The sequence below is a fragment of the Prionailurus viverrinus genome, chromosome C1 (genome assembly GCF_022837055.1).
Source record: "Prionailurus viverrinus isolate Anna chromosome C1, UM_Priviv_1.0, whole genome shotgun sequence".
In the NCBI taxonomy this organism is placed as follows: Eukaryota; Metazoa; Chordata; class Mammalia; order Carnivora; family Felidae; genus Prionailurus; species Prionailurus viverrinus.
This window is the reverse complement of record NC_062568.1, coordinates 205636546-205652925: the sequence shown is the minus strand read 5'-3', so window position 1 is coordinate 205652925 and position 16380 is coordinate 205636546. Positions and strand designations below refer to the sequence as shown.

The 16380-nt window shown below is 56.1% G+C and overlaps 1 protein-coding gene across 2 annotated transcripts in view; it reads left to right on the top strand.

Moving 5' to 3' along the window:
* Window positions 1–9435, top strand: part of TNFRSF8 (TNF receptor superfamily member 8) — a 76284-nt gene extending 66849 nt beyond the window's left edge. For both annotated transcript variants that reach the window (XM_047868748.1, XM_047868749.1), the window contains 3 exons: window positions 1302–1327; window positions 3888–4092; window positions 7247–9435. In XM_047868748.1, the coding sequence (XP_047724704.1) occupies window positions 1302–1327; window positions 3888–4092; window positions 7247–7494 (479 nt within the window). In that variant the 3' untranslated portion in view covers window positions 7495–9435. The remainder of the gene's footprint in view (window positions 1–1301; window positions 1328–3887; window positions 4093–7246) is intronic.
* Window positions 9436–16380: the final 6945 nt, after the last annotated feature.

The following is a 16380-nucleotide window of genomic DNA, read 5'->3' as shown; positions in this document are numbered from 1 at the left end:
CCAGAGAGCATTTGGTGGCTTGGACTATGGACAGTGGCTACCTAGTGGGAATGAGCCACGGCCTCCCAAGGTGACCACTGTGCTGGGAACACCAGTTACCAGAGGAAGGAAACTCGGTGCATTTGTTAAGTCAAGAATCCAGAATTGTGTCATTTTATACGCGTTCTCCTTTTGACCATCATTCTGGTTCCTTTCCTCTTTAGACACTTTGCTGATGGTCGCTTAAAAGGTACATGTAAGAGTGTTCCCCAAACTGACCTAATGTCTACACAGCATGTTCACACCACCTGTCTTGTTTGTATTATCACAGCTGGTGGGCCTCCAGTGAAGTGTTTCAGCTAGGATTTAGGGCTCATGGTTCCCAGAGCTGCTGAAATCAGAGAGTGTTCTGGAGGTGACTTAGCTCATTGGCATTTTCAGAGCAGATCTCTCTGGTCAGGTGTACACACCCACAGCAGTCTATTCCAAGTCTCCGAGAGGGCCTCCTCAGGAGTCCTAAAGGGCTGTGTGTCCCTAGAGGACGGTCTATGCTGGGAGTTGATTTGCCCTCGGGTAGACCAGATGCCTGGGCACCATCTCCAGCTGTCTCAAATGGCCAGTGGGCCGTGGCTAAATACCAACATGTGCTTGGCCATGACCTGGCCCTGTATTTGATAGGAGAGAAAACCTGGGGGTGGGGGTTTGGGATAAGAGGTAGTTGTGCCCTGAGAATCCCTGAGTCTGTGCCTCCTGAGCCCACCAGAGGGGGATGGTAGGTGGCAGGCTGACGATGAGCAGCTGTCTTCCTTGAAGGTGGTCATATGGGCTCTTCCAGGCACGAGTCGTAGAAACCGAGCTCCCACAGAAGGCCTCCAGGGTCGCCTGGCTTCGGTGTGCCCGGAGCAGGTTCAGCAGAGGTCCTCAGGATCGGTCATCTGCTCTGTGTTACCAGCCCTGAGGTCTTCCGTGAGACCTTTGCATGGGGCTCTGAGGAGTTCTGGGCTCTCTAGACCCTGGGGGCTACAAGATAGTGTCCGCAGCCACAAACCAACCCGTTTGTGGGCTGGGGGAGGGCGTCAGTACTGTGATTGGCTTAGTGGCTGGGGGAGAGGTGGTTCCCAGTTCTCCCATTGCCGCTACAGAAGTGAGCGCTGGGAAATGAGTTTCTTTGCCCAGGGTTGGGCGCGGACTCTGAAGCCATCCACCGCTCTCCAGCCCGAGGGCCTAATAAGTGTCAGCCGCCATCCACTCGTGGGCTGGGACGGGACCAGGTAGCTCCCACACCCTCCTTGGTGAAGTCCCTGCTCTGCTTCTTTTTGCAGATTCCAGGCCCAGGAGGAACCGGACCGTAAGTAGCCCTTCTTTGCCCCGCCTCCCTGGCTTTGTGCCCCTAACTCTGACTCCTTCGCTAGCAGATCTGCCAGTTCTGAGAGCTGTGGGTCATTCCCCAACCACAGTGATGGGGTGCGCCCCCCGCCCCCGCAGGTTCAGGCTGGGTCTGCCCCCCGTGGGATGCTCTGAGCACAGCGGGGCGAAGCCAGGCTCTGGCAGTGGATGGGGAGCCCCACCCGCTCAGCTGCCTCTGGCTCCCAGCTCACCCTGCTGGGGACTCTTCCAGAAGGGCCGTGGATTTGGTTTGGGCCGATTTGGGTGCCAGGTGTGGTCAGAGGAAGGCCATGCTGACCTCCCCTTTTCTCCTTCACTCCTCTGTGGCTCTCATCCTCACAGCTGGGATGGCAAATCCAGAGCATGACTCTGAAAATGTAGCCATCACACATGGGCACTTCCCAGGAGCCAGGCACCTCGCTTGTGACTCTTAAAGTTACCTTGGGTAGGCCATACAACACTCAGAGGTTGGTGCTGTGGTCCATTTTACAAAAGAGGAAACAGAGGCACAGATGGGAAAGGATACTCCACAGCTGGAAAATAGATCAGCGAACCCTGGTTTGATTTGAACCCTGGTTTGTATGGCTCCAAAGCTGGTACCCTGGGCTCTAGGGACCTCTTCACCTGCTTTTTACAAGCAACTTGCTGTGGGCAGACGCTAGGCCAGGCTTTGCAAACTTTACCGTTGATCCTACGATTACCCCAGATGGGGCTTCGACACCTGGTCCTCACTGGGCTTGGCCTGGTGCCCTGCTGTGCACCCAGCCTCCAGGAGCAACCTTTGGGGGGAAGAGCAGGGGTGTTGCCATCGGGAGCTGAGGGACAGGGCAGGACATATGGATGAGTCTCATGTGTGTATGGTTCACCTATTTTTGTTTTCTTTGATCAAGTCTTCTATACCCTTTTTAAAAAAAATTATTTATTTTGAGAGAGTGTGCATGCATGCAGGTGGGGGAGGGCAGAGAGAGAGGGATGGAGAGAATCTCAAGCAGGCTCCCCACTGTCATCGCAGAGCCCATGTGGGGCTCAAACTTGTGAAACTGTGAGATCATAACCTGAGCCAAAATTAAGAGTCGGATGCTTAACCAACTGAGCCACTCAGGCGTCCCCCCTCACCCACCCATGACTTTCTTTTGACTCAGACTTTCACCCTTGGAGAAAGGTTTCCATCCTTTAGTCTTTAAATATAATAGAACCACAATGTGAGTTCAGTTTCAAATTATGGGAGGTCACATTCAAATATGCTTGGGTCAGATAAGTGGCTATTACAATACCAGGAAATTTCATGAACAAGGCATTTAATGATTTCTAAGATAACCAAACATCTTTTGGCCACGGGAGTCAGTGCTTTTATAGTAACTTGTTTAAAATGCCATCTTTTGGACTTCTAATTAATATAAAAGAATATTTGGGGTTATGTAGATATACTTTGTGAATTACTCAGACTCATTCCCTAACTAGTATGTGTTAGAACATTTCATGAGGGGCGCCTGGTTGGCTCAGTGGTTAAGCATCTGACTCCTGGTTTTGGCTCAGGTCATGATCACACGTTTCATGAGATCGAGCCCCAAGTCAGGCTATGAGCACAGAGCCTGCTTGGGATTCTCTCTCTCCCTCTCTCTCTGTTCCTCCCCCATGTGCTCATGTGCTGTCTCTTTCTCTCTCTCTCTCTGTCTCCCTCCCTCTCAAAAATAAACTGAAAAAACCCAGAACATTTCATGAGACCACTTCTCCTTTATGCTTACTTATAAAAGTAAAAAACTAAACCATTTTCCTGAAAATGTACAGAACGCATTGATGTAATCATGAACGACTGCTGTCCCAGGAGGTCAGGGCTGGGGAGTTGGGGTGGGTCTGGAGCGCACACTTACCAACAGGTGCTTTATGAGCATGGATTCCAGAGCAAGGCGCCAGGGTTCAAGTACTGGCCCAAACACTTACTAACTAACCTGAGCCAGTTCCCTGACTCCTCTGTGTCTCTGTTTCCTGATCTGTAAAATGGGGAGGGGGCTGTTCTCAGTGCATTGCACTGAGTGATGCATTGGTGAGTGCAGTGTGGGATGCTGGCTACTGTCATTTAGTACAAGTTAAAAGCAACACGACTTCTAAAATTCTCCACAGGGACATCAGGCTCTCAAACCTGAGAAGCCTTGGGGCACCTGCATGGCTCAGTCGGTTGGGCGTCCGACTTCGGCTCAGGTCATGATCTCACGGTTCATGAGTTCGAGCCCCACGTCGGGCTCTGTGCTGACAGCTCGGAGCCTGGAGCCTGCTTCTGTGTCTCCGTCTCTCTCTGCCCCTCCCCCGCTCATGGTCTGTCTCTCTCTCTCTCTCTGTCAAAAATAAATAAACATTAAACAAAAAAAAACAGCTGAGAAGCCTTGGGTGGTGTGTGGCAGCTTTAAGGCAGAGAGGGAGACCCACTGGGGTCTACAGACATGAAGAAACAGGGGCTTCCCAGCTCAGAGCCCGAGGGGAGGTTGGGGCACCCCGCATCAACTCCCCATCTTCTGTGTCCACAGCAGTTGAGGAGTTGCATATCGGTGGCCAAGCCGGGCACAGAGGAGCTGGGATTAATGGGCCCCCCGGCCGTGGAGACCTGCCCCAACGGGGAAGCCTGCCTGCGGAGCATGCGGCTGCTGGATGCCAGCCCGGCCGGGAGCCCCCCGTCCCCCAGGGACCTTCCTGAGCCCCGGGTGACCTCAGAGCATACCAACAACAGGATCGGTGAGTCTGCCGATTTGGGGTGTGGTCAGGGCCGAGGGGGCAGCAGAGAGATGGGCACTGGCTCAGGGTCCAGTGCCCCCGACCGGAACCAGAGACCCTAGGGCACGAAGGCCCAGCGAGGAAGAGGCCCTTGTAAGCAGGAGATGCTTGTTGTGAGAGAGTTAAAGCATGCTTAGGCATATTACGAAGGCTGTTCCCCCTCGTTACCCCAATTCAAATTTCTGTAAAACAGGAATAGTGCTAATTCTGCCTCATAGGGCCATTGCGAGACGTGGAATCATGCGTGGGAGGTTGTCCTGGTGGGTGGGGGTGAAGGTGGGGGAAGGGGCTCCCCTGCCTGGTGCCTGTTGTTGAGGTGAGATGTGGACGCCGCCCCACCCCCCAGCAAAGAGCCCCGTGAAGGGAAAGGAGGACACCTTGAAAGGTGCCGGTGACAATAAGACCTGCCACTTGTCTAGGTGAAAGTCATCTCTCGTTGTCCCATGGCCTCTGAGGACAGTGTCTTCCTCCTCTTTTTATAACTGGGGACACTGCAGCTGGTGGGGGAGGGGGTGCGTGAAGAGATCTTCCCTGTCACACAGCCGCTGAGTGGCCCAGCTGGGACACGGCCCCCCACCTGCGGGGCCCCGAAGCCTTTGGCTTGGCCACGGCGGCCTGGAGGCCAGCACTTCCTGAACTGCAGCCGCCCTCCCACTCCGGCGGACCTTCTGCTTTGGCTTCCCAACGGCCTCGCTGCCTGCTCTCCTTCTGCTCTCCACCCTGCTACACCCAGAGTGTTTGTGCCAAAATATATGCCCGTCCGCTGTGCGCCCCTGCTTGAACCCCTGGGGCTGGGGCAGGGGTCCCTGTTGCTGTCAGGATGGATTCCAGGACTCTTATTCCGGCCTTCAGACCAGTCACCAACTGCCTCCTCCCCACCAGACTCACCTGCCTCCTGACCCCACAGGCCTGCTTCTCCTACCCACTGGCAGTTTCCCGAGTTCACAGAGCCCTCCCTCCCTCCTGAGCTTCTCTGCGGAAGCTGCTTCCTCACCCTGGATGGGCAGCTCCCTCTTTAAATCTCGTCAATTCCTGAGCTCCTGGAGGCCCCTGGCCTTTTGCCTCCTCCTCCAGGAAGTCTTCCTGGCCCTCTGCACTCTCCTGTCTAGACCAGATGCCCCTCTGCTGTGCTCCCCCAGACCCCAGGCCTCCTGACCTAGTATCCTCAGCACCCAGCAGTGTGACTATTTGTAGCCTCCCTTCCCCCCTCCCCTCCCCCCTCCACCTGGCTGCGAGCTCCTTCTGGAGGGTTAACCATTGCTGGGTAATACCAAAGAGGCTTTGTTCTCCACATTTCGGCCGCAGTTGCTGGTGGATTGAACTCTTTGGGGCTGAGTCTTTCATATGAAAACAAAACTTTTGGAATTGTAGCTTTCAGCAAGGTTTTTTGTTTTTTCCCCATTTTTTAAAAAAGGGTTATTTGGGGAAATACCACCAAAGACATCTCCTTTACATTTCCTAAGAAGTCCTAATTTGAACATTTGAGTCCCTGCCGAGGGCAGTGCCCAGAGCTGCGGGGGCAGGTGGAGGGAGGTGCCGAGCTCCCGGGATGGGAGTGGGCCGTCTGCTCCAGCTGGCCTGTTAGCCTTGCTGGCCAGCGTGGTGGTTGGGAGCGAAGGCCTTGGAGGTCCTCTCAGGAGCCTTTTGTCCTTCTCATACCGTCCCAGAGGGGCCCCTGCTGCCCTGTCCAGCACCCCCGGGGACCAAACTGCAGCTTGAGCTTTATCCCTCGCCCCCAGGGCACCAGGCAGGGAGAGCCCCTTCACTTCCCACCAAGATAACTTGCCTGGATTCTAGAGCCCCGGGTGGGCTGCTCCATCCCAGTGTCCTGCTCCACCCCAGCTTTCAAGTTCCTTCTTGAGCTTCCTTATTCAGACTCCAGAGATAGTCACGGGGCCGGGCTGCTGGGAGGCCCTGAGTGCAAGGCCATGTAGCTGGGCCGGGTAAAGGCTCCTCGCTTCTCGGCTTACTTAGCTTCCCTGAGCCTCCAAAGCCCCAGCCATAGATGGTGGTACGACCCTTAGAGGATCATGCCTCTGATGGGGTGTGCTGCTGATTCATCCAAGCAACATACACCAGCAGCCCTACTACGTGCTACTCAGGCACAGCTGTGAAGGCCTCGGGTGGGCGATGGGAAACACGTAGCGAACACCTGAAGACCCGAGGTACGGCCCCGAGAAAGACTCCCAGGCTGCGGCTAATTGTCAACAGGGCTGAGGTTTCTTTTTTTTTAATTTTGTTTTTAAGGTTTTTCATCTTTCAGAGACAGAGAGACAGAGCGTGAACAGGCTCTGAGCTGTCAGCACAGAGCCCGACGGGGGGCCCGAACTCACGGACAGCGAGATCATGACCTGAGCTGAAGTCGGACGCCCAACCGACTGAGCCACCCAGGCGCCCCAGGGCTGCCTGGGTTTACCTGGACCTTAAGAGGTTCATGGGGCTCGGGACTGTCACGGCCATGTCCCAGGAGTGCCCCCAGGCAAACCGGGACAAGTCCGTCACCCCTGGTTTCTGATTTAGGCACGTGGATAGGAGCGGAAAGGGTGGCCAGTCAGGTGGGGGTTTCTTCTGAGACTTCTAACTACCTGGTGACTTTGGGCAGGTCTTTTAACCTTTCGGGGCTTTAGGTTTTTTATCTGTCCACGGGGACAATCCTAGACTCTCCCCCTGGCAGCCGGGATGTGAGGATTCGGGAGTAACGCGTGGAGGGTGTCTGGACAGTGTCTGCCACCAGCTAACCTCCTCTGGAGCTTCCCGGGGCTGCCACTTACCAGCTTCTCTCCCCAGGGCTCGCTTTCTCTCCCGGCTTTACTCTCTCCTTCCCTACCAGATCCCCACTGAAACTGGAGGAGACCGTGAGCCTCTCCCACAAGGAGCAGGCGGGCCGGGCCAGTGCTTAACTTCTCAGCGCATGGTTTCTAGCTGTTTTATTTCCTTTGAGCCTCAGGACACCTGTGAGGTTGGTGGGGCTTACCGTGGATCGGAGAGATTGTGTCATCTGCCTGAGGCCACACAGTAGGAGTGACGAGGCTGGGGCTTGCACCCACCTCTGCCTCCTCACTCCGTCCAGCCAGGGCTCCCGTTCCCTCACTTCAACCCATCCTTTTGCTTACAGAGAAAATCTACATCATGAAGGCTGACACAGTGATTGTGGGGACCGTGAGGACCGAGGTGCCTGAGGGCCGGGGCCTGGCGGGGCCGACGGGGCCTGAATTGGAGGAGGATCTGGAAGGGGACCACGCGTACCCCCACTTCCCGGAGCAGGAGACAGAGCCACCTCTGGGCAGCTGCGGGGACGTCATGTTCTCAGTAGAAGAGGAAGGAAAGGAGGCCCCCTTGCCCATGACTGTCTCTGAGAAATGAGGCCTGGTCTGGGTTGGGGCTGAGAGGGCAGCTGGGTGGCCCCGGAGAGGCCAGGGTGGCACTAGTGGCACCAGGCTGGCAGCAGAGGCCTGTGTGGCCCGAACTGAGGTTCCGGCATCCGGTGGAAGACCAGCCTGGGCAGGGGGCTTCTGGTGGTTTCCAGTTGCGCCCTGCCCAGCTGTCCCCCCAGCCCAGACCCCGGGGGAGCCCGGCTCGTGCCGTGGAGACAACCCAGGGGCTGGATCCGCACGGCAGTGTTGGAGCAGCAGGCAGACAGCAGGGACTGGGCGCCCCGTCTCCCACCACTGCCAGGAAGACGCCCTCGGAGCCCGGAGCATCAGACGCACGCCGCCAGGGCCGGAGCTCACTGGCAGCAGAGATTGTGAGGCACAGACCCCTCGGCCTGCTTCTCTCGCCCGGGGCCTCGGGAGCAGTGCCCCCCTGACCTTGCTGCCATGCCGGCAGCCCCCAGTTACTGTGGTGTGGCCCCCATGGGCACCGAGCCAGCGCCTGTGGTGGTTTCTCCTGAGTCAGTGGGGAAGCCAAGGGACGAGGCATCATCCCCCATCTTGGCAGCGGCTGCCACGCTGTGCTCTGTGCCAAGGTGTGTGCCCAGCCTGGCCTCCTGCCCTGCTAGGGCTGAGCGAGACCCTCCTGGTGCCTCCAGCCCCTCCCTATGCTGCAGCCCCCACGGTGGGCTGAGGGCCTGGGGTCAACTGTCTCAAAATGTCCCCACCAGTTCTCCCAGTGGGAAGCATCTTGGGACCCAGATGTCTGTAGATGCTCCAGTTGCGGGGTCCTGCTCCAGCCGGAGACCCCGCCCACCCGGCTGCCCTCCTGGAGAATGGCCTGCTGAAGGGGAGCCGTGGGCCCTTCCTGGATCCTTGCTGCTGTGTCCTGGGAAATGAAGATGCACCTTCCCCAGCTCTGCCACGCTTATAGATCCCGGCGGCCCCCCGCCCTACCCTCGGGCTCCCCTGCTCAGCACCCACGGTGGGGATATGGATGTCAAAAAGTAACGCGGTTTCGCCCAGGCATTCAAATGCCTTCTTCTGGATTCTTGGAAAAGCAAGTAGTTCAGTCCAGATTTCAGGATCTTTGCAATTCACGAGAAGGAGAAGCTGCCCTAACTTGGGTCCGCTGGCCTGCTCTCCCCGGGGCTTTCAGACTCCTATAAACACACGAGGGGCCTTGGAGAGGGGCCTGTGGGCAGAGGACAGGTGGGCCGCAGCCCAGGGCATGGAGTCTCAGCCACCTAGAGGCTCCTGGAATTACCCCCTGCAGGAGGCCAGGCCCGGGAATCTGCTGTTTACCCACCAGCCTGCTCACTGTCAGGAGGAAGTCGAGGCTGGGTCAGGAATCACAAGGGTAGTTTCTGAAACTGCTCAGATGTTTTTGGGAAAGTTGGAGAGGCTAGGACGCTGACAGACATATCAGAAGCTGGAGAAGTTTACATGAAATTTTAGAGACAGCACCGGCACTGTGCCCTGAGCTTTGGCTCTCAGGGGCCCCGAGGACACCCCACCCCGCCCAGCAGGCCACCCAGCAGGGTTCTGGCAGTCTTGACTTGAAGATACTGACGCACGTCTAATGAAACGGAGCATTCCCTTGCCCAAAGGCCCCTCACAAAACTTTCGATCCTCCAAAACTTTTGATCCTCAGAAAATTAGTAAGGTCCCTTAAAAAAACTAATCGTAAGGCTCAGGAAACTATCTTTGGATTAAGAGTATTTGAGAACCCCTGAGCAGGAAGGGTCTGGGCAGTCTCTCTCCCCACAGGACAGGGAGGTCCCTCTACACCCATCCACCCGGGCAACCAGCCTCTGGTGACAGGGAGCCCACTATCTGCTGAGGCAGCCCTTCCTCTGCGTACCGCCTACTCCCTGGTCCCAGACCTGTCCTCCGAGGGTATGCAGAATAAAGCCTCTCTTGTCATAAGGCTCTCTTTGGGTATTTGCAGAAAGAGATCCCTGGCCTCCCCATGACCTTCTTCCCTCTGGGCTGGGCTGAGCAGCCTCCCAGCTTGGGAAAAGGGGAGTCACAAAGTAGTAGCATAAACACGTAGTCTCCGGAGGCGGGGGATGGAGGGGGCGGGCAAGGGGAAGATGAAGGGGTAAATGTGAGACTTGGACTTTGGGCCTGAGCTGGGAGGGAACTGCCCCCACAACAGGCAGCCAGCCTGGAGCCCCCCTCTGACTGTGGTTCCCCTGTGGGGTGGAGGAAAGAGACAGAGGGCTGTGGTCAGACCTCACCCACCCCATCCCCAGGACTCCAGCTCATGTCCAGACCTGCAAATCAACCCAGCTGTTTAGCCAGCGTCTGCCTGCCATGTGGCTGGTCTGAGAGCCACGGTGAATTTCCCTGTCTTGACCCGTGATCAGGGGCTACTTCTGAACCTCTGTCTGTTCTGATGTCCAGGTGGGCAGACGGGCAAGGCCCCTCCTACTCAGGCTAGCACTTCGTAGGCTGTAAGGATCCCTCCCGTGCACACGTACATCCCTCTTCCTGAAGAGTTTGTATTCGGGGAGTGACGGTAAGTGATGTGTCCTACGGAAGCTATTGCACTCAAAGGAAATTTATCATTTCCCAAGCTGTCTGGTAGGTTGTAAGCTGTTCTAGGTTCTGAGAATCTGTAAGTAAGGCCAGGGCTGGTCCCCGAGATGGAACAAGAGGCTTCTGTCTCATCTCACCCCTCCCCTGGGTGGGGGGAGATCCTGAAGACCGGTCACCGGGAACTGGCCTGTTGGGCTAAACAGAAATGAAAATCGGTGCTGACAGTGCAGGAAGTGGAGGGCGGGTGGGGTGGAGACTGAGACAAAGTGCAAGTGGGGGAATAAGGCTTGATTGGAGGCCACAGTGAGGATATTAAAAGTTTCGAGGTCCACTCCGTGACCCTCCCCCAGGCCCCTCGCCCTGGGCCAACACCCCATGCTGGGTGCACATCCTGGGGCCGTGCCCAGGGGCCAGAGGAGCACAGGTCACCAGTGTTTGAGAGCGAGGTGCAGGCAGGGAGGTCTGCCCACCGCTCTCTGGGGCGTGGGCACAGAACAGCAGCAGTGTGCAGGTGGGGATGGGTCCTGGGGTCAGACCTGGGTTCGAGTCCTAGCTCTGCCACTTACCAGATGGGCACTCTTGGTTATGTGCCTCTATCTCCCTAAAGCGATTTCCTGGTCTTCGAGGTGAAGGTATCAGTCTCTATCTGGTAGGGTCATGGGGTTGCATTAGACCCCACCTGATACGTGGATTGTGCTTGCTGCATGGAAGCTTCTGTCCTGGGTGCAGCCTGGCTGCCACTTGCCAAGAGCGAGCCCTTCCTAGGCTAGCAGAATTCAGCTCCTTCCAGCCTACAAACAGGTCACCCTCAAAAGGGCATTATAAGTGGTGGTTGGTTCCAGCAAGCCTGTGTTTGCTCTGGTAAGGTTAACCGGGGCTTTCAGGCTCTCCTGGCACCTGGCCTCCCTTGGGGCCAAGTTGCAATGGGAACCCCTCACATCATGGTCGTAGGACTGGGCTGTTTATTAGATGTCTGGAACTCTGGGTATTTGCGATGTGCTCTGGGTCCCTCTGCAAGGGACGTCCTGCTCGTGGTTCTAGTGCATTCCAGGCTGCACTGCATTGCTGCTCAAGATCTTTTTTTTGAGTGGCCTCCCTCCCTCCTTCTTCCCGCCCTCCCTTCCTTCTGAAAACACCTATGGTGACCAGGCCCACATCTAGCTGCCGAGGGACCTAGGAAGGCCTAGGTCTGTCTGTCTAGTGCTCAGACTTGCTGTCCTGGGTTCTGGGTCCAGTGGATGGAGACTGATGAGTGTGCACAACTGATCAGTGAACAGGGTCATTCCAGGATTAATCCCACTGTGTGCTACAAGAAACCCCAATCTGGAGCCTGTGTCACAGTGTCTGGAAGGGAGGGGCAATTCTGGCCAGGTGGCCGGGGAAGTCTTCTCTAAGGAGGGGTCCTCTGAGCTCAACCTGAGATGACATGACAAGAAGGAGTCTGGGGACCTGGCGGCAGAACATTCCGGCAAGTCAGGGGAACAGCAACCACAAAGGCCCTGAGGTGGGAATGGCCAGGAGATTCAGGATGCACGGGGCATCTGGGTGGCTCCGTGCGCTGAGTGTCCAACTCTTGATTTCGGGTGGGGTCACGATCTCGCGGTTTGTGAGTTTGAGCCCCTCATTGGTCTCCGTGCTGGTGGTGCAGAGCCTGCTTGCATTCTCGCTCTCTCTCTGCCTCTCTCTCTGTGCCCTGTGCACTCTCTCTCTCTCAAATAAACTAGAAAAAAAAAAAAAAAAAGATTCAGGAAGCACAGCACCCTGGTGGAAACACAGTGAGCAGAACAGAGAGAAGCAGGAGGTGAGTGTGGAAAGCAGCGGGCGGGTCACGGGGGCCTGCCGGGCAGCTGTCAGGCACTTAGACTTCATCATAAAACATCATTATTTCTATTTTTCTCCTATTAGAACAATAAACATCCTGGTATTATCTCAGGAATAGGCGTGAAGGGCCGAAGCAGAGGCAGCAAAGGTTGTTTGAACCTATTTCAGAGGGAAGCCTGGGCCAGGGGCAGCGGTGGCCAGGAGCCAGGAAGCAGTGGGACGGGTGGTCTCAGGACACAGAGAGAAGCCTGCATTACTGATTCATGTGGCCCTGGTTGATGTCACCACAGGAGGCTGGCCGTCAGTCAGTCTAGTTCCCCCTTTCTCCGGGTGCCTTCTAGGAGAGTAAAAACCACACCAAAAATTCCTGGGGGAGGCTGGAGCCTTTGTTTGTTTTCGGGTGTGGGGCGTGGGGTCTCACCGAACCACGGCCTTCACTTTCTTCCTCGGTCGGCCAGCACGCGCCCCCTTCTGTTTCATCACCGTGGCTTCGCCTGTCGGGGAAGGAATGGCTCAGCTCGGTCAGGATTCACCTCCTGCTCGAGCGACTCCGGCTACGGGGCCTCCAGCAAAGCCCTTAAGCGCCTTTACCTTCGGTTTCCCAATCCGCAAAATGGGCACAACAGCTGCCTTCTGAGGTGGTCGTGCGGCCCAGTGGTAACGTGGGGCAAGTGCTCGGCCTGGTGCTAGGCATGGTCCCTGTTCAGGAAATAGCAGTCCAAGTAGGCGTTTCAGGAGCCTTACAGTTGGCTCCAGCCTGTCTACATTCTTTCTGTATTTGAGCTTCATAATGATAGCTGAAAAGCCAAGTATCAGTGCTCCCTTTTACAGACCGGAGCTCAGAGAGGCAGACAAACTGACCTACTGTCACACAGCCGGGAAGTCCCTCTCCCGCCCGTGTGGCCAGGATGCCTCTGTGGTTGGGCTGTGTTTATGTAGAGCCATCAACTGGCACTGTGCCCTCTGGACAAGTTTCCTTTCACTTCCCAACTCTCCACAGCTGGGAGATGGGAAGGAGGTCGGTTTCATTCCTCCTCTTCCAGGGAGGCAGAGACGGTTACAGGAGGCCGGGGAACCTGCCCAAGGTCAAGTGGCAGGCCAGTTGTGGCTTTCTGAGTCTCCTGGTGAGGCAGAAAGGACACGAGGCTAGCCCAGTCAGAGCCTCTGTTCTTGGAGCTTCTCCCCCTGATCCTGCGGGCAGGGGAGACCCAAGGCTGGGAGGGCAGGCGGTGCAGACAGCATCTTCTGGAGAACCACCTGACCCCGGTATTGCCTTGTGCATCCTCAGTCACCCCCTTGTGCCCTGCTCTCTGCCCCATGCCCCTGAGGAGCCCCCGAGGAGCCCTCCCTTCTGGGAGCCCCAGAAGGAAGACCAGTTGAGAACAAGCCTCCCCATTTCACAGATGGGAAAACTGAGCCCCACAGAGGTAAAGCAATTTGCCTAACATCTCAGCTTGGTGCTGTGTGGAGACAGGGTGGGGGGAAATCACTGTTCAGTCCAAGTGAACAAGTAAAATCATTCTTCCGTTCTTTGTTTTTGTTTTTAATTTGGTGTTAAAAGTAACTGTGGTGAGTGAGTTGGGTTCTTATTTATGAGGCAGCTTTGCAGGAGTCAAAGTAGTTCCCACAGTCAGACGAGAACGTCGTGGGAGCAGGGCTTCCTAAGCACGCGGCTTGTTTGGTCCAACAGGGCTCCTGCTTTGAAGGGCCAGCGCTGGGTTTACTGCTTTGCTGTGCTGTCTGATAAATTATTAACCTTTGGACAAAGGGCCCTGTGTTTTCTTTTTTTTTTTTTTTCCACTGGGTCTCACAAATGACGTAGCTGATTCTGCATAAGAGGCAGCGAAATTGTTAGGAACTTACTCAGGTCCAAGGCACTTTCCATACTTTGCCACTTACCCTCATAGTGGCCGTGATTATAGATGAGCTCGCCGGGCCCCAGTCTGCAAAAATGTCGAATGCTAGTAACTGACCTCAACTGTCCTGGTTCTCTCTTGCTACATCATAAACCACCTCACGACTTAGTGGCTTAAAACAACATCCGTCATTGATTGTGCTCACAGATCTGCAGTTTGGCCCCGACTTGGCAGGAGAGTCCACCTCGGTTCACACTGGTGCCCCGCGGCTGGCCCGGGGATTGTTGCGGCTTCTCCCCACGGGCCTCTCCTGTGTTCCTAGAACAAACCACCCCAGCGTAGGAAATAGGACCCGCCAGGTTCCTGAGATCTGGACCCAGAAACGGGCACAGCATCACCCTGGCTACGTTCTGTTGGTTAAGCAGCCACAGAGCCCGGATTCAAGGTGAGGGGTTGTAGATCCCCCAGCCCTCAATAGGAGGGTCAAAGAATTTCGAGATCTTACTGTGTGACAGGCACTGTGCTTAATACTTCGTATATTGCCTCATTTCGTGTTCCCAATAATTCGACCCTTACTGCTCCCAGAGTTGCCTCAAGGAAGCTAAATACAACCTGTCCAAGGTCATCTGGATGGAATTTGAATTCGAGTTTTGTCTGTCTCCGGAGTGTGAGCTCTCACCTTGGGGACGACCTGACCTGTGCATTCAGGAGCCCCCGCAGTCGGAATGAGGCAGAGCTGGAAATCCAGCCTACGTCTGTTTGATTCCATAACTTTGGAGACATTCAAAGTAATCAGCTCAACACCCCAGTTTCCAGATGGGGAAACTGAGGCTGCAAGAGGTCTTGCTGGGCCTCCCCTGAGAAGGGGGGCAGCGTCTGGCACCTTCTAAGGCAGGATGGGTCCCCCCCCTCCACACCCTCGCCGGGGCTGCGCACAGCCTGGTCAGGAAGTTACAGAGAGCTGTGGGCAGGTTATGCAAGAGGCTGTCGCAGGGATATTGTTTTTCATTGCGATCACACTTCACTCAGGAAATACCCACAGCTTCGGTGGGTGCCGAGGGAGGAGGTGTTGAGGCAGGTGTCAAGGGAGGGCCCCTCACTTCGGGCAGAAGACCCCTTGTGAACTCTGGGGCACTGCGGAGATGGCCTGGCCAGGTTCATTCACTCAAAGTTCTCTGAGAGCCACTCTGTGTCCCTGTGAGCTGGGCTCTGACCAAAGAGGTAGGGTCTCCATCCCTACCTTCCAGGATGTCCTGCGTCAGTGAGAAAGACAATACGATCGTACTTATCGAGGCTTTTTGTGTTCTCATTTAAACCCCACAGTGCCCTAGGAAGTGATTGCTATTAATACCGCTCTGTTACAAGTGAGGAAACAGAGGCACAGAGTAATCCCATCACTTGCCTGAGGTCACACAGCTGCTAAGTGGTGCAGCCAGCATTCAAAACCCAGGCCATCCGGCTGGAGTCCAAGTTCCCAACCACTTGGCCATGCTATTCCGTCATAGCTGAGGCTGCGGTCACCGCTGTGCTGTGGCTCCGCCCTCAAGTCCCAGACCCTGCAGAGCACACCACCCGGGCATCTGCCAGGCTCCAGGCTCCAGAACCATACAGCGAATGGAGTTTGCCTCCTGGCTTTCATCCTCCCTTTTGGAAGCCCAGCTCCGACTGGGCTGTTCTCTCATACAACCTTTGATGGTTCCCCAGTACCTACAGGCCGGAGTCCGCCTGCCAATCTGGCCCTCGCAGGCACGTCCTACTACCTCCCGTGGCTCCTGTATCCAAACCAACCTGCGACCCAGCTGCGTCCCCTCTCGATTCCACCCCACCTGCCCCTGCCACCAAATACAGAAGACCCGTCTCGCCGTGCAATCTCGGCCCAGCGCCCCAACTCCCAAACCTCCATCCTCCACTTCCTCCTCCTCCCCCTCCAGAAAGCCTTCCAGGACCACCCAGGACCAGGGCCTCTGTGTCCTCCAAGTTCCCACAGCCCTGACTTGGGAAGAGGGTTGGGGGTCAAGTCCCAGAAGGCTCACAAGATACATCTCTGTGCGGAGAGAAGAATTTGTTCACCCGTTTGGCGGAGTCGTTTGAGCAGCAGACCTGTCTAGAGCACCTATTGTGTGTCAGGGACTGTGCTGGGAAACACTGTGGGCTGGGAGAGGACAGGGATAGACGGTACTGCTCCCGGGGAGTCCAGGCTAACCACAGAGGCCGGCCTGGGGTCGGGCAGTGGCTGAGGATGTGACCGTCGCTGGGACTGAGGGAAGCGTGGGGCGTGGGGCTCTAGTGCCCACGGCTTGGCACGTGGCCCGGAGGTTGGGCCTCCTCGACCTCCTGTGTGGAATGAATGGGTTTCACGAGAGTACTTGTCCCAAAGATAGGTTGCAAAGATTAAGCCCACTCATGGGTTTGTGAATTATTGAGCTCACACTGTATGTGCTGCTGGGTGCTGGGGACATAGCCCTGCCCTTGTGGAGGGACAAGAAAGGGAGCATGAGACAACTTTAGCCAGCGGTACCCGCTATAAAGACAAAAACCTCAGTGGTATGCGTAGGGCGCTCAGGGATGCGGCCAGGGCTTGGGGATTTGGTCCCCTTTGAAGGTCTGAGGGCGGGTGAGAAATTCGGGGCATGGTGTGAGAAGCGGTAATGGGGGCG